The 22,173-nt window shown below is 38.4% G+C and overlaps 1 protein-coding gene across 1 annotated transcript; it reads right to left on the bottom strand.

The window, feature by feature from the left end:
- Positions 1-443: 443 nt before the first annotated feature.
- Positions 444-21,441, bottom strand: rif1 (replication timing regulatory factor 1). Its single transcript, XM_063005914.1, has 36 exons — positions 21,350-21,441; positions 19,097-19,221; positions 17,920-17,998; positions 17,357-17,453; positions 17,140-17,270; positions 16,762-16,853; positions 16,456-16,645; positions 15,798-15,890; positions 15,546-15,684; positions 15,285-15,436; positions 14,360-14,477; positions 14,088-14,264; positions 13,715-13,825; positions 12,525-12,587; positions 12,300-12,403; positions 12,023-12,109; positions 11,815-11,888; positions 10,906-11,086; positions 9,988-10,095; positions 9,741-9,890; positions 9,553-9,652; positions 9,212-9,476; positions 9,060-9,105; positions 8,769-8,971; positions 8,399-8,492; positions 7,698-7,826; positions 7,463-7,605; positions 7,003-7,092; positions 6,854-6,914; positions 3,905-6,760; positions 3,048-3,167; positions 2,879-2,965; positions 1,990-2,105; positions 1,673-1,826; positions 1,474-1,594; positions 444-990 (listed from the first exon to the last, which is right to left on the bottom strand). The coding sequence occupies exons 2-36, from the start codon at positions 19,207-19,209 to the stop codon at positions 725-727; spliced, it is 7,110 nt and encodes a 2,369-aa protein (XP_062861984.1). The 5' UTR covers positions 19,210-19,221; positions 21,350-21,441; the 3' UTR covers positions 444-724.
- Positions 21,442-22,173: the final 732 nt, after the last annotated feature.

A 22,173-nucleotide genomic window follows, 5' to 3' on the forward strand; every position in this document is an offset into this window, starting at 1 on the left:
AAAAATAATAATTACTGGCAGTATGGTCTTTATCAGTTTTTCCTGGTTAAGATCAGAGTGTCCAGCTTTCCCAGAAGCATTGGGCATAATGCAGTAACACACGCCGCACAGGAGGCCAATCCATCGCAGGGCATCAACCCACCATCCCTCAGACAAAAACAATCATGTCTGTATGCAAACACCCGACCGGCCGAGAGCACCGCTGGGAATTTAAATCCTGGATTCCAGTCGTAGTGGGTTAACGCAATTTACCAATAAGCCACCTGAGCACCCTGTCAAATAAAAAAAATAAAAATAAAAAAAGAATTAAACTTGAAGGTAGAAATGAGGATTATTTTGGATGGAAACAAATTAGCTCCAAATACACGTTCCCTGTAACAAGATCACACCTGGCGCTGCAAGACCCATGACAGTAAATATTAGGTAAACAGTAAAACAACAAATTGAACTCTACATTTCTTTATTTAAACAAAACAAGGTTTTAAAACTAAAAGTGCCATTTGCATCTTGGTCTGCATGCTTCAAAAGTAATACTATCATGCTGTATTACACTCTGAGACACAAATATGGTACAGGCTGTTAGGATCAATGAAAGTATTTGCAAAATTTCAAACAGATCCACAATTCCTTTAAAATATCGGTTAAAACCCAGCAGTCCACTGCTAACGTCTTGTTAAAAACAAGTCACTGAATATGTCCCATGAAGAAAGCTCAGGATCATGAGTCACGACAAACTGTCCTCAAGATTTCTGACCAAACGTGACTGAAGATGATCCACGATAGTTCTCATCATGCTGCTGAGGTGTTCATGCATCAGACCCAGTTCCTTTGGTGTACAGCGGCTCAGCTCCTCATGTGTTACTCGACCTCCTAGAGCAGCCACATCTGATAAAAGCTCCATAGGTACTGATTCATCTGCTTTCTGCTCCACAGACATTGATGATTCTGCTTTCTGTTCCAAACGTGATGCCATGTCCGAAGAGATGACCTCTGAAAAACAGAAAGGACTAAAGTCAGCATCTAGTATTCATACTCTGACCATGACTGGACCCAAGGCTCTGTTCTAGTGACTTTCTGCATTATGTAGCAAAAAATAAATAATGGGTGCTTCCCAAATCTTTAATAAATGTATACTTTAGGAGTTGCATCCTCCAGTTTGAGACTCAAGAACCGATATGATTCTCTAAAAGCACTACATGGGATCACAAAGCTGAGACAAAGTTGGCTTTAAAAGTAAGGATGCATAGGTATGTACCATGCAAATGTCATAATCAGTGCATAATGTAAGCTCAGGATAGCCAATAAAATCTCCACTTCCCAAAAAGCTAAATTAAATTCTTAAAACCACAGAAATATTAGCAGTTTATCAGTATAACAAACTTTTTACCTGGCAAATTAGTTTGTGACCTTGGAAAAGAAATAAATCAAAAAGGCAACAACAATAAAATGGGTTGCGCCCAGTGTTAAATGTACCTTGTCCTTCTCCTGACATCTTGTCCTCCTCTTCATTTAATACTGCAGCCGTCTCCTCAGGTTCAGAAGTTATTTTTTCCATTTCATCAAAGCTTTTTAAATCATCAGGCCGCCCTTTCCGCTAAGTAAACAAATCAATTATCAGTATAAGCTGGAAAAATAATGCTGGCAGTTAAGTAACTGATTGTTTAAAAAGTACCTGCTGCTCATGATAGGTTCTCAGTGCTTTCTTGAGATTTGACAACTTAGGAGAGCGAATAGGGAGCGACTTGATGTCAGTAGCGGTGAGAGCACTTAGATCTCCAACTGTTTTGATGTTCCTGGCACGAACAAGCTGGCCAAAGCCTCGAGGCCTGAAGAGTAAAAAAAGAAGTTTTTATAAGCATAGTAGAAAACATGGACAACCATAATGAGAAACACAAGGGCCAGTTGGCATGGTTACTGTAGTCAAACACCAATGTCCTAACTGAAGAAAATAATTTTCACTTATTTATACCAGCTTACTAGACAGCTTACCACATAGTGGAGGAAATCTGTGGGAGAACAGCCTCCACAGGAGTAGAACAGCCGACAAGGGCTGGATAAACACAGTCCTTTGGGATCGGCTGGGGCTCCTGACTCATTTCTGAGATCTGTTGCAAAAACAAAGAATAAATAAATACTGAATTCTGACTGGCTGTCAGGTGTACATCAAGTCTACAATTGGACACTTATAAAGCTATAGGAAAGTTCTATATAAATGGAACAAAATATTTATTATTAAGCAAAAATAATGGATTACTCTGGTGGTAAATACACAAAATGTCAAGGATTTTAGTAAGGTGGGAAAGAAAATGCATACAAAAATGAGTCATAATGACTCATGAACAGGCAGCATAATCCATCCATTGTCCACCCCCCACCCGAACACAGCCAATCACCTATGTATCATATATGACGGCTGGTCGGCTGATAGCACAGCTGAGATTCGAACCCAGATCCCAGTGGTGGTGGGCTAGAGTAATAGACCACTGCGTCACTTGATTGCTTAATCATTTTACCTTATATAGACTAATGAATCCAAGTTAAGTAAGTGTGTAATTAAATTAAAAAAAAATGTAAAGTAATTTGCTGCACAGCAACAAACAGCAGACTAAATGGAGCAACAGATAACTCTAAAAACTATAACTGCTGTAATATCACACAGCTATGAGAATGCAGATGTTTAAAATAAGATCTGATATGAAAATATAAATATTTGCATCTGCCATGATATGAATATGGTAACACACTCACTGATGATCCTGTTGACTGAGAATTTACAGCTGTGTGTCAGTGTTCCTCGCTTTCAGTCTTGTACATGAAACTGGACATTTTGTATGTTCAGTAGTATGTAATATGTTAAGAAAAACCAGATGAAACATACCAGGCATTTCTTTGAACTTTTGTAACCAGGGCTGTGAAGGTTGCGGGGACTGAGAGTCAGAAGGCCTTTAGTAGGTGTTGTGATATACTGAAACACAATTGAATATAGTTAAACAATGCAATTACAAATTTCTAAATCTGTCTAAATGTAATCCAGTTCTATGCAATACCATTGGCTGCCCAACAATCTTTGATTTTGGAGAGCTGGTCCTTATTACTGGACTGCGACGGTCAATGTCATCGGCCAGTTCTTGCTGATATATTGGGTTTGCAAAAGACACTCTGCGAGACTGTGAAAAAGGACAAAGGTCATTATTTTAAACAGCATCATTCAGGACAACTTACAAATCAGGCTACAAGCACTTAATCTCTTACATAATTCTGTTCAGAAAATGCAGAGATTAAACAAAGTTACTTCAGTGGTCAGAATAGTAACAGTTCCTCTTTTATGATACAAAAAGGCAGTTTAGAAAAAGTTGGGACTGTATTAACATGCGAATAAAACGAGAGCAGTGGTTTGTGAACTGTTTAATACAGATGTTTAATGGAAAATTGTGCTAACAAGATATTTATTTGTTTTGCATTGACAGATTTTTGTAAATAAACATAAATTTCTAATTTAGACCAGGAACACTGGAAAAAGTTAAATATAAGATGAGCATAAACCAAAGGCTTAGTTGTTTACGTGCAATAATGAGTTGAAGTTTGCCACTTTGTTCTTGTATTTTTAAAATATTCGCTCAGTTTTTCCACAATAGTTTCCACAATTAACAAGACATTTAGGGATTTTAACATCTACAGTACATAAGAACTGAGAAGTAGATCCAGGGTGTCCCACATGATTTCATAGTAATAGTGCAGGTGCCAGTCTAGACTGTCTGCAGACGTTTCCAATTAAGTGTGTGAACCATTATAAAGTGCAATATAAAACAATGGAGACTTGAGACTATTAAACAGCTGAATGGTTATATTAAGCTGAGGGGGGAGGAGGTACAACTTGTTTTGAAAACATTATCTAAAATATTACCTTGACGAGAGATGATGGAGAGTCATCTTCAAATTGCCTCTTTTGTCCTTTCTTGAGTATGCTTGTAGATGGAGAAGCTGCTGGAGACCACACACCACGAGTTACACTATTACTGGGACTCTGCTTCACATCTGAGTTTCCAAACAGAGCATCTGACAGCTTCTGCTTGGGTGGGGAGTCTAGGCATGCTTCTGATAAAGCAGTCTGTGGTGGTAAAGGTGCTTCACTATGTTGATCTGCCTCAGGTTGATCTTTGTGGTCTATCTGTGTATTTTCCCCATCACCATCTACAACAGGGTCGTTGTCCAATTCACTTTCCTCTGGGAGAGGGGTAGCAGCATCACCACCAACCTCTTCCACAGGATGCTCCTTTTCAACCCGTTCTTCATTTACAGTAGAAACGTCAAGTTCTTTGTTCTGATCAACATGGGATTCAGATTGTTCTTGAGCTACCAGCTCCTCCTCCACAGGTTGGTCATTTTTGGAGGAAGCATCTGTTGGGACTAAAGCTTGAGGTTGCTCTTCACATGTGCTTTGTAAAGTCGCAGCATCTTGGTCCTTTTGCTGATCCTTAACCATGTCATTTACATTCGCATTTTGGTTCTCATCTGCCATAGCTGAACACTCTTTCAGAGCTTCTACTGTGATTGTAGTGGGCATTTCTATTTCTGTCAAATTGGGCAACACTGAAGAGCAAAGTACATTATCAGCAACCGAATCTTCAGAAGGTACTTTGGGGCCATTTTGCTCCGATTCAAGTGGCAAGTTGTTGGATTTAGGAGAAAGCTCGCCTTCATTCAGGTCCTGTCCAGCGTTCTTCAGGTTCTGGACCGACAATGTATCGCCACTGCGTATAAAACATTTACAGGACCGTCTCCGGCCACGTTTTTTTGTATGCGGACATTTGAACAATGCTGGAGTCTTCATTTCATTTTTTTCTAGAAGCATCGAGTTAGGTGATGATCCCACTGCTCCATCCTCAACTACTTTCTCATCCAGACCAGCGTCAACCAACTCTGCCTTAGTGGCATCTATTTCCATCTCTGATTTTCTCTCATGTTGCTCAATAGCTGATTTTTCATCAGGGACAGTGTGATCATTCGGGTCTTTAGCTATTGGAAGTTCCTCTTTATCCTTTACTTCATCTTTGTGTGGTGAGCCAACATTTATGCAGCCTTCTGACTCTTTCTCAGACATTTCCATTGGAACTTCTTCCTTGTCAGCACTTTTGTGAAGCTCTGCATCTTCAGAAAACGTATGCACGTTGACTTTTTTCAACCTATCTTTGGAATCGGAGGCATCAGACTCAGTGTTCCCAGCAGAATCCAACAAGCCTTGAGATGATCTGCGAGTATTATATTTTTCCATTGCTTGAGAATTGTCTTTTTCCTCACTAATCTCATTAGTCTGGGAGCTTTCAGAATTTAATAGATTAGGATCTCCATCAGTGTTTGTCTTGTCCAAAACCTTTTTCGGTCTGCCTCGCTTTTTTATTGCCAATAATGTCTGAGAATCAGACTTGCTTGTATCATTTGCTTCTTCATTTGTTTCGCTGATGTTTTGCATATCAGCTGATTCAGACCTCCGAGCTTTTTTTGGTCTGCCAATTGACTTGGTAACTACATCAGATATATTAGTGTCCATATGTTTGTTCTCGGATACACCAGTTGGGGAATCACCTTTGGAGCCCTGATCATTTTTTCCTGAAACGTCAGCACCTGCACTGGATATTCTAGTTCTCAATTTACGTTTTGACTGACTGTCTGGCTGACTAAGAGGTGTCTGACTTTCATCATCTGTTTGACTTAACAGACACTGGTTATCAACTGAAAGCTCAGTCTGGCTAGAGTCTTTGCTCTTGCGTTTGCGTCTTCCCTGTAATAAACTTGTGTTTGTTGCCACAGGTGACGCTTGTAAATCACTCTGGCTGGAATCATCTTTATTTTCAATGCCCTGCAATTTGCCACTCTTACCCCCAGTTTCTTCAGGGACTTTACTTCTCCTGCCCCCCCTTCCAGGCAAAACAATGTCTGTTTGCTTGGGCGATGTTGACTTTTGTGCATCATTAGACTTTTTCTCGAGTTTGTTTTTTGAATCCTGATCCTCTGGACTCTCTCCTGGTCGGAGAGGTCTACTTCTGCGCCTACCTGACCTCCGTGGCTCAACCTCATTTGAGACTTCCTCCACCTGGGAAGCAGCTAAAATCTCTGAATCATCTTGAGAGGATGTCATTTCAGTTTCCACACCCTCACTGGGCTGGTTTTCAGCATCAACTTCACAGTTAAGAACTTGGGTCTGAGTGTCTGGAATCACCTCATCCTCATCTGTGCCTTCACTAGGGCATTTGGTCAGTAATTTTACCTTCTGATCTTTTTCTGAACTTTTGTCTTCATTCTCATTCGTAGACAGCTGAGTAACCTTGACAGTAGATTCATTATCAGATTCTGGCTGCAAATTTAAATCATTTGAAGCAGAATTTACTTCATCTTGTGGCTTTGGAGAGTCTGGACCAGAGGTCCTGGTGAGTGGGCCAGTAAACTTTGTAACGTCTGGAGAACTGGTGTGCTGACCCTCAACATATTTCTCCAGCGTGATGAAGGACTGACGTCGGCTGGCAGATTTTGGTGGCGTGCCAGATATCACGTCAGACGAACCCGAAACATTTGGGCTTTGGCTCTCTTTGTGGTGTGAATCTTGATGATCATCGGCATCTGCCATTGTGATGTCTGCAGATGATGGCACCTCAGTAGTTTTGTTAGACGTTTCCATTTCTTTTTCTTTTGCAGCCGTTTCTGAGTCGTCATCATCTTGCACCTTTTCAGCATCAACTACAGGTGATTGTTCATTTGTTATGTCCTACAGGCAGGTAAAGAAAATCAGCTTTTGATTTAGTCGCTCTTGCATAAATTACAGTGATCCAGCCACATTAAGTTAGTCATAAGTACTTACCATTGATTCAGGCTTATCCTCTTCTTTGGTTTCAGCTGGCTCATGTGTTGGTAATTTATCCCTAAATGGAAACACATTCTTGTAAACAGCTCAGCACTAAAAGACAACGATCTAATGATAATTGAATTAATGTCAAAAACTTGACATACATTGATTCCTCTTGGCTCTGTGAGTACTGTGAAAAGGCTGTGGTATCCAAGGAGGCATCAAGGTTATTGTACATGGCAGGAATATCAACCCTAGAAAAAAAATTACACAATAAATAATTGTATTGACTGAAATAAAGATTAAATAAAACTCCCATCCAAGAGATGCAGCAGTTGCAGGTTATTACTATACAATGGAGGTTGCTGTATGTGCGTTTGCTAGAATATGCTAAATAACCAATTTCAGATTATTAACCCTCAAAACTAAGTAACCCAGATATATACTACAAAAGTACTATAAAAGTAAAGGGCCCTGATGGATCCTCTCATAGTTACATCAAAGTTAATGAGTAATCGTTTTAAAGAGGAAATCAACATGTTAGACACATTTATATGGTTTTTGATTACAGTAATAAAAATCATGATGCTTGGTTGTTAATATTGTGTATGGTAATTTAATTACCTTTTTGTTCTTTTAACCTCTTTCTGATGCTCAGTCAGTACTCTCTCCTTTGCCTCAGGGGGGATAAACACAAAATCTACTGATGCTTCCTCCTCAAGGACTTCTTTTTGTGGAGGCTTGGGAGATCCAAAGTCTAATTTCACCTAAAAAAAAAAAGTTTAAAAAAAATCGGCAAAAATGATACGGTACAACTGTTACCATTCCAAAGTTGTGAATTATTATTTTGGCCACTCACAGACACAGGCTTGCTGGTAGTTCCACTGTTCCTTTCCTTCAGTTCTGCTGCTCTAAGCAAAGATTCCCTTTTCCCCACTGAGGTCACCTTTATCCCACTGATTTGAATGTCAATTTGTGAACACTCATTCTGTTTAAAACAAACACAAAATTAAAACTAAAATTAACTGTCCACTATAACATTTTACAATAGTCAATGTAGTTCTGAAAAGCCTTGAAGCATTACAAGAGTGCATTCTGGTTAGAACAGTACATTAAGTCAGCAAATTAATGGACCTAGAGAAAAGCACAGAAGTCAAAATTGTGAACACCTTGACATTTTGGTAAAAGACTTAAGCTAAAAGAGCTAAAACATTTTATTCTTTACATTTTCAGCATTTAGCAGATACTTTTATCCAAAGCGACTTACAGTTGTGATGGTATGCAATCGAAGCAATCGTGGGTTAAGGGCCTTGCTCATGGGCCCAACAGTGGCAACCTAGCAGTGGTGAGGCTTGAACCGGCAACCTTCTTATTACTAGACCAATATCTTAACCACTAGGCTACAACTGCCCCTTAACTGCCCTTTAATTAAATGTAAAGCATAATCTAAATACTTGAATGACATGTAATTTTTTTTTTCAAGCTTCTATGTTTAAGCAAAAATGGACAATGAAGGACACCAACCAAAAAAGGCTGCTACATTTTAAATAAAGAACTTACTGAGCATTGTCCACTAAAATCCTCTGATGTTTCAACGGCTTGAAATCCAGGTAAAATTAGGGGAGCTTTCATTTTTGCTTGGCTTAAAACAGGCCTAGAAAAGAAAATTAAAAAAGAGAAAAAAAATTAAAGCAAATAAGCACCAATATGTAAAAACAGGCAAATATAATAGTTAACAGTAATAGTTAAAAGTATTTACTAATTGCAATTAAAATCACTTTTTAGCAGATCACCCTTAACTGGCCTTTAGATGTAGTGAGTAAGTAAATGAATGCATTGCTCGATGATGGATTGGGAACCTGGATGCTCTGAACGTACTGCAAGCAGTACCAGGAAAAAGTGGTTACTGAAAATAAATCACTTAACATACCTGATCATCTCTGGGTAAGTGAGTACAAGGGCATTTCCAAAAGTGGCATTCCAGAACTGAGTGACAACTGTGCGGATCTGCTTGCTTTTGTGTGGTAAGAAAACACAAAGCAAAGGAGACAGAACTTCCAGTAGCTCATCATCATACTGCAGTGCAGAGCGCGTCTGCAGGGAGCCAAGCAAATCTCCCACCAACTTCTCCAACTGGAATTAAGTAATAAAAACAGATTAGTAAAATACACTCACTTTAAAAAGAATGTCGGCACTTAACAGAGCACAGAAACAAATTTACCTTGGATCCAAGCATAGTGATAGATTTTGACTGCTCAGTTTCTGATCTACATGGGATAAAACACAAAAACACGTTCAGCTTGGAATTTCTAAAACTGATTACTGAATAAAAAATAAATAAATAAATAAATAAAAAATAAAAAATAAACATACCCTGCTTGTCCATAAAGTTGTGCTAGAGGTTTGGTGAGTGAACCCAAGGACGCTTGGATGACCGTGGGTAATGCAAGGTTGGTAAAAATAGTAGACAATGAAGAGATGAGCATAGTACCAACGCCACTTAAGACTGTACTGTTCTCTTCTGAAGGGACCAAAGTTAAGAAGGCTTCTAAAGACTGCACCAAAAGCACATGGAAGCTTGAGAGATTGCCCAAAGCTTTACTCCTTTTCCGAACCCAGCCCAGTGGTGTGTGTGGGGCTACGGAAGAAAAAGCTCAATGTTAATCCAAGTCATTAACAAAGCCAATTTAAAAATGAACCAGTATGTGTCTTACATTTCATTTTCTGCTGAAACTGAGGAGTAAATGGAGTGAAATCGACGCTCTCGATAATGGACAGCAAGATATTGGCTATTGCATCAAGTGTAGACAAACTCTGAATAGAGAGAAATATGGTTAAAAAGGGAAAAAACACTTCAGAAAATTGAAAAACACAATTAACACATCAGGTTGCATGTTTTTACCTTTAGGGCTTGATTATCTAGTGCAGCAGAAATCTTGGAACACAACTCTTCGCAGCAGACATTCTCGTCTGCTGTTGCCACCAAAGCTGAGCAGCGAGCAAAAGCTTTGTAGAGTCGAGACCAAGAACTTAACATGGACTTTTGTGTCATCTATTGTAAAACAAAAAACAAACAAAAAAAAACCTTAGTATACAATCATTACCTTGTTTGTACACATTTTGAGTAAGAAATAGAGCTGGTCACTGACCTGAGGAAAACCAGAACCAGACAGAAGGTGAGTAATGGGGAACATCAAGGCACTGTGAATTGCACTGAAGTTATGCTCCAGGGCATCTCCCTGATTCACCTCATTTGTCTACAAGAGGAAATGAAAGTCACATGTAGCATGTGTTTATGTGTTTATTCATCTTTTACATGTGCACATTTAACCAGTAGAATTCCCAGTAATATGGCAGATAAGAGTTGAAAGGATCTCTGATCGAGGAAGCAAACATCATAAGACATTTTCCCCCCTTTAAACTTGAGCCAAAGCCTAAACTAAAAGCTGTGCGTCAAAATTCACAATATGATGAGGAACAAGGTGACAGAAAATATAAATGAATCATGTAGAAACAACCACAGTGAATCAATGCAGCTTAAAGAATGCAAGTCTAAGGTGAAACATGGGCCGCATTAGAAATCGTCGACTAAGTACTGCAGTCAGCAAATACTGCATACTGAAAAAATAATTTGTTACATACTGTATACTGCATACTGATTTGGGGCTCCATCAGTACATTAGTATGTAGTAGGCTATTTCAAACACAGCCATGCTGTACCACTGATGCATTCATACATCTAAACATGACTAGCCCCCCTCCCCAAAAGGTATTCTATTAGTTGAGACCATGGAGTTATTACATAAAGTAAAGTAGGTGGTGAGCATTAGACTTTAATCAATACAAAATGGATTATTTTGATTTTCTTATGGTGTGGTGAAGCACATGAAGTATAATTGACAATCTGGTTCAAAAACACCTCGATGTTCAATGGTTAAACAGGTATTTCATGGCCACTGGGTACATAACCATAACCAAATGTTTAAATGTTATTTTCCAGTTTTGTTTGTTTTTGGGGATGGACACACACCCACACAAACGATCGCTACAATGCTTAGTAAACAAACCTGTGTAATGGTGTCAGTCAGAGGCTGCACAACTACACTCCACATTCTCCACAAATGCTCCTTGTTTTGCACAGACTCAACACTGCGACTAACTGCTCCCAAAACTGCTTCTCCAAAAGCCAGAGGCGACGTGGGGCCACTGAGACCACAACAGACAAGGGTCTCCAGGCACAGGAAAAATCTACAAGATAGCAAACAGAAAAACAAGAAAATGCAGTGAATACTTTTACCAAGCAAATATAAGAGAAATATTCTATATAGCTGAAATGTCAAAAGTAACCCCCAACAAATCATTTAAAATATAACACTGACATCTGGATTAGCATTATTAATATGTTCATGGCATTACAATTGTAATTGTATACAATCCAAGAAATCAAGGATTAAGACCCTTGCTCAAGGGTTGGCAGTGGCAAAGCTGGAACCAGCAACCTCTTGATGAAGTCCAGTACCTTAACTGCTAAGACACCAGCTACAAGCATAGTCCAATAAATTTAAGAGACTACTAAAAAATATGTTTCTAGCTACATTTCTAAAAGTTCTTAGCTTTGTATTGATTCAATATTGGATGTAATAAGCTCAAAATTGTGAATTTTAAAGGTGGATGAAACTTAAACGGGAGGATTTTTTTTTTTTTACATTATATCTGTTGCACTGCCTCTTGTAGTTCAACAAGATTCAACTGATCTGACTTGAACCATGAAGTCAATATTTTCTTTAAAAAATGACTGCTTTGAGAAGGTGTTTTGATAATTATTCATTTTTACAAAGTGCTCTCTAATGGAGACACTGATTTTGCTGTTTAAAAATGTCACTGTTTAAAAAAAAAATGGGCAGTCTACATTCTGGCTCATCACAGTTTAAATTCTAAAGCATTAACCAAGAGCAACCATTCCATGAAAGACTCACCTCTCATCACTGACAAACACTGAGAGGAGACTGTTGTTGTAGAAGAGGAGTATTAGAAAAAGGGCTGGAGTACCCTGTGACAAAAAAGGATAAATGTAAAAAAAAAAATACAGCAAAAGTAACATAATTCTTACTTTTATGACAACTAAAATTATTAAATCAACAGCTTGCTACAAAAGACCCCCCTCCCCGGCTTTCACAAACTCACATTTAAGACATCCATGTTGGCCACTTGATAAGCTGCAGAACCCAGCACCTTTTGAGGTATTCCCTTAACAGTAGTTTCCAGCAAAACCTGCAAAACAAAGATGATTGAATTAAATTTAGAACTGTCATGTTTAGTATAGGAGACAAAGCTCTTCAAATTAAGCGAATAGTAAACATGTACCACTACACATAATCAAAGCTCTGTAAGCCATTAGATATCAGCACAAAAGACATCTTGTCCAGGCAAGTGTAGATGTTTGTGAACTGAGATGATTTACCAGAGCTCGTGGGGCTGGCAGGGCTTCAGAAGACAAAATGGATTGGAAGGCCTGCAGCAGGAGAGTTAAAACCTCAGAACCCTGTCTTTCCTTCTTATTGCCAGCTGTAAAATATAAACAAACCCATAACAGATACAAATTTGGATTAAAATGAGACATGCTAAGCATAGCTGAGCATTTATGAAAAATTTAAAGCCAAAATACATCTACAAAAAAAACACTTACCAGCCTCTATCGCTATACTGACATGGTTAACCAGACTGCTCCAAATAAGATTAAGAAGTGCTTCTAAAAGGAAAAAACAATAATCAACAAAAGAATAATAGGTAATTTAGAATTCATGAGAACACATAGATCTGACAGAGTTTCAGTGATTCGATCAATATGAGATTGAAACATATCAGGACTGATACTTGGCTTGAATCTTTATCAGTATTATGATTTCCCATATTCCTGATCCTCTTTAATAATGAACTTTTAATTTTTGTCTCTATATTCTTTCATTTTAATCAACTAGAAAAGTGCAGCTCCAGCAACCTCATTAGGCAGATAAACACATGCACGTACTGAAAATAAAGTTTTGCTTTCGCGTAGTTTATATCAAGCCAAATGGTAGAAATAAATCTCACTAGGAGCTGTTGGATCTGTCTATTTACACTGTCCATGTATGAGATTTGGCAGCAGAACAATGGCACTATTGTAAATTCTTAGATTGTATTTCAAAACAGTCAGATTGGCATTATTTAGATTGATCATTTTTTCTGGAGGAGACATTCCTGCTTAACAAGAAGCAGCACTGGGAAACCTCTAATATGATAGCAAAATAATAAAAGCAATGTGGTCCTGTTATGCAACGCTGGACAAGCTAATGTGCATGGACTAGGAATGTAAGCGCCACCATTAAGTGCATTTACTTGCACAGTAAAAAAAATGCAAAGAAAGCTTAAAAAAAAAATATAATAATAATGATGGAGTTTCTATTGTTCCCCAAGTGGTGGGTGTGGAGCTATTGCAGAGAGGGCTGGGGGTCTAGCAATGAGCCATGATACTTGGCACTGCTAGCATAAGATGTACAAGCTTTAAGAGTTACACAGCAAAATCTTAAGAATGCAAGTCACATCTAATAATTCCACTGTAACGGTTAATAGTCACTTCATTTTGTTCAGTAAGAAGTTGCAGGTTAATATGGATTATAATGTTTAAAATAAATTCCAGTAAAGTTTAGAAGCAAAAGACGTGAGGCTTAAAAATATTATTATATACAAAGAGAGGGAAAACCTTTAGGAATCACTAGATGTAAGGGAAGCAACCTGGTTCTTTAAAACTGACACATGGGCATATTATCTACAGGCAAACCAAAACCTTAAAATGATCAAAAAAGCCAACTAGCATGACATGTTGTAAACGACATGTACCTGGAGCATCTTTGCCCACAGCAATAAAGCCGTCTCTAACAGCAGAAATAAAAACGGCAGAGTGCTTGCTGAAGAAAGGGCTGTTGCTCAAGAGGTTGTGTGTCAAAGGCTCTGAAAGAGTAAAATATTAAAATAGTATTTTAATACATATTGAAAAAAAAAAAAAAAAAAAAAAAAAAAAAAAAAAAAAAAAAGAAATGCTTAAAAAAAAAGAAAGGAAGAAAAAAGTGCTTATCCTTAATACCCAAACTTAAACATTTGGCTTAAATAAACCCACAATAAGTGAACTACACAGAGAAAAAAGAGAAGGAAGAGAAAAAATAAATAAAAATAAAAATAAAAAATAAAAATAAAAAATAAAAAAAGAGCTTACCAAGACTGAGCTGCAGTTTGCTTTTGGCAGCAGTAGGACAGGCCTGTAAACCCAAAAAGTAGTGCAGTAGCATCTCCAGCCCCAGCAGCTGAATGGAGGAGTAGGACTGTGGGACACTCACGCTGCTATTGAGGCTCAGACGAGAGGTAGAACCTGGACTGCTACATGCGGAAACACCTACAATACACGTAGCAAAGTTAAGAGTGGGTGTTGGTTACCAAGAAAAACCAAGTTATTTTTAGGAGAAAACCCAACAACTAAGATTCTTGTACCTGGTTTAGGAGTAGCCAGTCCAATGCCATTGGTCTGGCTTGTGTTTCTAGCAGGCGTAGCTGGAGGCATCTGTGAAGCATCTGAAGAAAGTGTGCTCTGCAGCAGTGGTATGCCAACCTTTTTAAAAAATAAAATAAAAAAAAAAATAAAAAAAAAAACAAATCACATGGTTTTGTTTATTAGCCAGTTAAGAACCAAATTAAACATGGACACATGCATATTTTAAGTCAAAATTTCAGTTGGCTTGTCTAAATATTTGACTAATCAATCAAGTTCTAATCACAGGCAATATTTGCGTTACACCCAAGAGCTGTGAGCTATGCTAAAACAATGTGTTTTGTTAAATAACAAGAATAATAATAATGTTTGTAAAAAAAAAACAAAAAAAAACCTTTTTTTTTTTTTTTTTTTTTTTTTACAAATGATGGAATTTTACAAAAATATGGGATATTTGTAGTCTAGTGGGTAGAGCTTTGGACTACCAACCGAAAGGCTGGGGGTTAGAATCCTGGCTCTAGCATGCAGCCATAACCTTCCCGGCTCCAGCACATTGTATAAAAGTTTTATTGTACTGCCCCCCATGTAAATGTATGTATGAAACAAAGACGTTCCATCTGTCCCTAGACCATCCAATTATTAAAAAGAATAAACAGCCTAATATAAATTGGCCATTTTAAGAAATGGTATTGTACTAGGGGTGAAGGGGTAAACAGGTCATTAAAATGCATGTTGGTTAATTAGTTAATTTTTACAGTGAAACTATACATATAAAAAAATCAATCAACATATTTTAAACAAAACAAGCACCAAGTGAAAAGGACTTTTAGAAACCAAAAACACTGCTTGCACCACCTTGCCCATTACTGAACAATCACTACAGGAGTTAATGTATTATCACTAATAATGGCATTTAGATTTGTTTACCTGGTCAAAATTAGTAGCAAGGCTGGGCCCCAATTTGACTGCCAAATACCACCAGACCTCTACTTTGGTAAGTAACAAGGCTTCAGTCCTCACAAGGATGGAGCTGAGGGGCTGCATAAGCAGTTTCAGCCTCTTGCTGTTACACAGGATGTCTGGAAATGAAATTTGAGTCCAGTGTTACAAGATATAATTAAAGTTCAACAGAAGCTCCATAAACCAATAAAAGCACAGAATTCAAGACTACTCTAGGTGCTTACTCACCTGGGTTAAGAGCAAAGTTGTCGATAAGGCTCTTCCAGGCAATAAAAGCAATTTTCTTTATAGCAGGAGATGAGCTGCGAAAGCCGAGCTCTTCTAAATAAAGCAAGGAGTTTATGAAGGCACCCCCTTTGTGAAGTAACTGAACACAGACAAAGGCAAAAAAAGTCATTGGCACTGATAAACAACTATTCCTACATATAGTGTTAACAAAGTCTGTTATAATAAATAGCATGATAAATGCAAGCATCTTACCTTTCCCAAAAGCTTCACAAATAAAGGCCAGAGCTTCAGCACATTGCTCTCATTCTTGGCCGAAAACAGTTTCTGCATCTCTGGGATAAGTTTCTAAAAATAACATTACACAAAAATGAAAAAGCTTTTTTCATGTTTAATTTCTGCATTTGTCATCACCTCACTTAATATTAATTAACTGTGAAAATCACTACGATCAAATTTTTTAAACAAATTGAGCTTTAAACTGTGTCAGTTTGCAAAAAGCCCTTTCCTCTTCCAGCATGACTGTGCTCTGTGCATAAAGCAAGATCCATCAACCTCGAAAAAAATCCATAAAAATGGTTTCTCAGGCTTGGAGTGAAGGGTGGACTAACACATCAAAGCCAGGGTGTTTAGTTCACCTTCAGCGTCTGACAAATGCTCATTTGACTCAATGGCCACAAATTTCCAAACACTAAACACTAAAATCTTGTGGAAACCTCTTTCAGAAGAATGACGGGCAACTTCCCATTGACGCTAATGGTCTTGGAATGGGACATCAAGAAGCTCACAATCAGGTGTCCACAAACTATTATACGGTGTAGAAAATATCCATTTTGACAGCTTTATTCACTTATTAAAATGTCAGGCAAGTGAAAGTTTTGCCAAGTCTGCTCATTTGAATGAAGCTACTTACGACAGACATCATGGGTTCCACTATAGCCGCCACCTCCTGCTGTTCTTCTAGAAGAAGAGGCATTCCCATCTCCAGTGCTGCAGCTGCACGCAAACGCACCTTCGAGGCCGAGTGAACCACCAGAGGGATGACCAGTTTAGCCCAGCACACTGCTCCTTCCCCCATCTGAGAAGGAGCCTGCTCCAATAGCCTGCAATTTGCAATGATTAACTGTTAATAAAAAGTCATTTTAATAATATCACCTTACTGTAATTCTTTAGGCCACAAAAGATTAACACTTGAAAAACATGAGAAAATGATATTTACTTTATCACAACATTTAGCGACTCGTGATCCATCAAGACTGACTGCATGTCTTTTGTCTGCATGGCCTCGAGGGTCTTGAGTATTTCTGGTGTCTAAAAAGATTAAAAAACCTTACAAAAAACTTACAACAAACATGGCCATATAGTAATGGAACATTGTGATTGATACGTCAGTCCTAATTAAAATGCCACCCTTCCAACCAGTTAATACAGTTAGGGTTGGATCTGTACTTTCCAGTGAGAGGCGATCTTAACATTACAGCATAGCATGACATTGTACTTTTGCTGCTTGCCAAAACTCTATACCGAAACCTATGACGTTGGATTTGGTTGTGTATTCCCAATGTTTGGTCATATAGCACATGTGCAGTTTACTGACCTTCTTGGAAATCACATCTGCAGGGAAGTTTTGCTTTGAAATAACCCATAATGCTCGAGTGCATGTGTTCTTGTCTGTGGACTTTAAAACCAGAGCACAAAGTGCCAACAGAATCTCCTCTGCAAACGTTGCTGTAAAAGATAAAAACAGCAGCTAAATAAACAAAACAAACACTACTTTTAGTATTTGGGATTTGTAGCCGTGTCGTATAGTTTACCTGGGATGCTTGACACAATATTAGTGTTGAACACACAGAAACCCAGGGCCTGAAGTGCAGCCTGCCTCAGCTCCTCATTCTCACTGGATATGTGGGTCTGAAAATGTAGACAATGAGGCATACACTCACTGACAACTTTCCCCAATCTTGTACATACACAGTAAATTTAAAAAAAATTTACGTTAAAGTTTTTTTTACACTTGAATGGATAAATACCCATCAGCCTACACTTAACCTATAACAAAAATGTAAAAACGAGTTCAAGGGCTACAGATGGTCCACACCCAAACAGTATCTGATCAGTTGTGATCCTACACAATTTCACTTTCACTGATTGATAGGGGGTGGGGTGCAAGGGTTACAGTTAGCAGGGCCACAGTTAGCAGTTACGTACTCACACATTGCGTCTTATAAAGTAGTCAGTGACTGAATGTAAAGACAGTTGAACATCTTTGCTTAGAAAGTTACAAGCATTTAAATACAGAGCAATACTCCAAACAAACAGACCAGCAACACCATTGTGAACAAGCTATCAAACTAAATAAAAGGTTCTGCAATCTCACCTGGAAAGCTTGACCTAGACGTGAAAAGTGCTTTACAATTATAGGAAAGAACTGTCGTCCATCTTCTCCGCTGAGGCGACTAAAAACAATAAACATCGATTAAATTAGTAATATTCTGCTGTATGGTTATCAGCAGTAAGTATAGACAGTTAAAAAAGGGCTTTGCATCACAATCCTCTACAAAGTTTGTTGCTTATTTCTAATGCATAAGTATGCAAAAAGAACAAACAAAGAATATTTTACAATAGTCTATTAAAGGTGTTTATTAAAGCAATAAGCCACGAGAGGCCGTGCATTACTGTGATTTTAGCACGGGGATGACGTTTTTGGCACGACGCGAAGCGGAGTAACGCACGGTCTCGAGTGGCTTAATGCTTTTATAAAACGGCGGTCAACATAAAATATAATAAATACAACAATGTTTAATTCATAAATGTATTTATTGTGTATAAACTTACAATAAAGCATTCTTCCGCGACGCAAAAAAGTTCGATTAACAGTGTTGCTAGGCAACATGAGGGCGAAAATAACATTAACTTTTGTATTCAGTGGTGTATTAATATGGAATGATGTGAGGTGGTCCTAGGTGTGCGTTTATCGGGGATTTTACAACGGCTTCGAACGCGGCTCAGCCAATCAGATTTTAGGACCGGAACTATCCGTTTTATAATTACTGGTTTAACACCATGTCAACACATTACATTCAAGGCAGGATCATTACATTTTTTAAATAATCAGACCAGTCTTACTTGTTCAGTTTTTGTTTTGTCTGTCTTCACTTGTCTGCTTTCAGTTTTATATTAATGAAGAGTTTGAGTACTGTTCCATCTTTAACTTTGTTGAAGATTTATTAAATTCATAAAATTAAAAACTCCACCAGGAAACACTGGCCTAAAGTAGTACATCCTGAGCATTACATTAATTCATAGCAGGGAAACAACCCAATCATTTCCTCACACTTAGGAGCAATTATTAAGTCTTTGTACTTTTGTTAGAAAGAATTTCACAAATCACAGATTCATGTTTTTATTGCATGGTTTAGAGCTGATTTTTAAATATATATATATATATATATGCTTTAATTTAAAGGTGACTTACAGCCTGTGCTCAAAATTGACATTTGCAAGGTAATGCCCTCAACCACATGATCAATGGTGTGTGAGACAAATTCACTTACTTGGCTATAGTGAGGTAGGCATCAGTCTGCTCTGACACTCCAGCTGCAACATCTTCTAATGTCCCAAGGAGAGGAAGGAGGCTGGAGCTGGACAACGGGACAGTGGCCATCATCCTCACGTCCTACTGGATCAAAAAAAAAAGTGTCAGTTTCTTAGTTCCACAACCTTAATTAATTATCACAAGCCATCACCAGCTTGTATGTCTGCGTATTATGCCAGAATAATCTTGATACTGACTATCTATTAACATCATGATCCAATATGTTCTTTACTTATTTAAATATTTTAGTTGCATTTAAAGTGAACTTACAATTTTCTAACATGGTTTAACTGTTACTGATTAACTGGAACTCTGGTGTTGCAGAGGTAAATTACACTAGCCCAGCTAGGGTTCAAATCCCAGCGGTGCTATCAACCGGTCAGGCATCTACAGACATACTTGATAGGCTGACTCAACACTTAAATTAAGGAATGGAAAGACCCTAGAGATCCCTTAAAAATATTTGATTGCTATAGTTAATGCTAGCTGTTACTACACTGGCACAAGTAAATTCACTTATGTTTGTTTTTACTGCTAAAAAAACAATAAGTGTAGACTTACAGAACATAAACAGTAAAAGGTTAAAATACTTTTATACACATATTTATAAGATTAACATAACGTGTCCCGTGTTTGGGGCCTATGTAGAAGTCGACCACTTATCATATTGTGCTGTTTTGCAAACCACACACTAAAGCACTAAAGCTACTCGGACAATTATGACTCCACTTCTGGTGGCATTACTGATTCACATACAATTTAGTTCATTGTATGTGGTTGGAGACATGAGCTTTCCAAATGAAGTGGGGAAAAGCTAACCTATTCACAAACACATGCCAACAATAAAGCACATCAATGTCATTTCCCATGGAGGTCAAGAATTTCTTTGTATATGTTATTAGTAATAAATCATTTTATTATAAATCTTTAAAATGAAAATATTTTCAATTTCAAAACTAGAAACATGCTAGCACACCAAAGCTGAAACTCAGCTCTGCCATCCGACCGGGCTAGGCGGCTACATGAACAGCAATTGGCTTGTTGTTTATGGCTGAGCAGGGTGGGAGCCGGGACCTCATAACTGATGCAATTACAACCTTTGCTGGCTGACTGATGGCGCCTGCACATGCGTTGATCAGGGTGTGGCTCGCCATACGAAGCTGATCCGCATTTGAACTCGCCTCGTGCAGGTGAAAAGATGCAGTCGGCTACTGCACACGTGTCGGTCTCGCTCTCCTCAATCAGCAGTGGAGATCAGCATTGGTAGAGAGGATGCATAATGAAATCGGGTAATTGGATACGACTAAAATTGGGAGGGAAATTGGGTAAAAACGCAAAAACAATGATCCACAGTGTAATATGTTATTTGGTCATGTATAACCAACGTGCAAATTAAATTACTGGATTGAAGGGTGTCAAATCAAAATCTGGTTTTTAAACTTCACTTATAATGTGTTGGGTGGAAAGTAAATATTACAGATATTTTTAGGTTTCAGGATCCCAAAAAGAATGGGGTTATTGTAATGTTTTAAAGCAAATTGTCTTTACAGACTGGCAGCATTTAAACCCTTTAATAACTGGTGCATCCCAGCTAACAGGAGACACTAACGATTAAAACGTGCATGTGTCAATGGGATAAATAAGATCCCACCTTGTCGTGTGAAAATATATGGATTAAAATAATAAGAATTTAATAAATGTTGGCGTAAAATGAAACTCTAGCAGGGTGGCATCTAGCTTAGCTTCCACACATCCTCCCTGCTAACTAGCTGGTTAGCCGAGTGATTTGGGCAAATCCTTGAAAACTAACACGTTTAGCCTGGTCAGTGTATAATCCCTTTATCACTAATGCAGTAAGATCTTTATAAAAGCACAGTTTAAATGATTGTTTGCTATCAGGCTAATCTGGACACCTCGTGAAAACAATGACTACGTTCCAACTAAAGCATTTGCATACACTGGGCCAGGCAGTCCACAGCGACTCGCTTGTATAATACAATAAACCTTCGTCTGGTCAGTGATGTAGCTGGAGCGACTGAGGTAAAGATGAATGTTTACGGACTCGTGTTCGTGTATTAAGCGCCGTTAGTGAAGTTTTTCACGTTATACGCGTGCAGGCTAGCTAACTCACCCAGCCCCTGCTACACCACACCGTACACACACATACCGACATACACACAGCACGCAGGAAAAACATGTCCTGTATTCTCACCTCACCGCGATTATAGGGACACAAGAGAGCGTCAGCATGGACGAGACGCGTTCAAATGTCAAATAAAATCAGTATCGTTACAGAAATCAACGTTTCACCGTCAGGAACTAAAAGTTGCTCTGTGCTCCTCCAGCAGTCCCGCGAAAACGCTGGCGCCAAACCGAGCGAGCGCGCTGCTCAGTTTCACCTTTCACCCGCCACAAGCCCCGCCCACTCATGCATTATACATCACGTTCTCATTACATTACAAGGTGCCCTACACTCCAGCAGTACAGTGCAGTATGCATCAACTACAGAACTGTGTCGTACTTAATGCACTAGTGTCCATTTCTAGTTCGCTGAAGGAAACTGTGATAGCATCTCCACAAGACTCTGATAGCGTGTACTGTAAACAATGTAAAATGTACTGCTGCACTTCCTCACCCAGTGCACCAAGTACCACAAAGTCCACTCCCAATTCTTCCCTAAATTTAATAACATCATCCCCAACTTCACCTCCCTCCCAGACCCTGACAAACTGCCCCACCTACTGGGGGAGCACAGAGAGAGCTGCACACTAGCAGCACTCTATACTTACACCTGCCACCAGGTGAGGGACAGTGGGTGACCATGTCTCATACACACACACACACACACACACACTCACACACACACAAACTGATTTTTCTACCTCATTAATGTAAATATTATAATTTTTATTGTTATTATTTTGCACTGTTTTTATTAATATTTTATTCTATTTTATATTTTTGCACATGTAACTGTTCTGTATATATTTGTTCTTTCTTATTTTTATTTTTAATATTTCTCTGTAACTTGCTTTG

Source organism: Trichomycterus rosablanca, chromosome 12 (genome assembly GCF_030014385.1).
Source record: "Trichomycterus rosablanca isolate fTriRos1 chromosome 12, fTriRos1.hap1, whole genome shotgun sequence".
Lineage (NCBI taxonomy): Eukaryota > Metazoa > Chordata > Actinopteri > Siluriformes > Trichomycteridae > Trichomycterus > Trichomycterus rosablanca.

Bases quoted from the DNA above. Each gene is read 5' to 3' on its own strand.
- rif1 (XM_063005914.1), bottom strand. From the start codon at position 19,209: ATGATGGCCACTGTCCCGTTGTCCAGCTCCAGCCTCCTTCCTCTCCTT. The intron at 12,404-12,524 runs GTAAGTGTTTTT...TATATTTTACAG, and splicing joins CAGTATAGCGATAGAGGCTG to CTGGCAATAAGAAGGAAAGA. The intron at 11,087-11,814 runs GTGAGTCTTTCA...GCTATCTTGTAG, and splicing joins GTGTTTGTCAGTGATGAGAG to ATTTTTCCTGTGCCTGGAGA.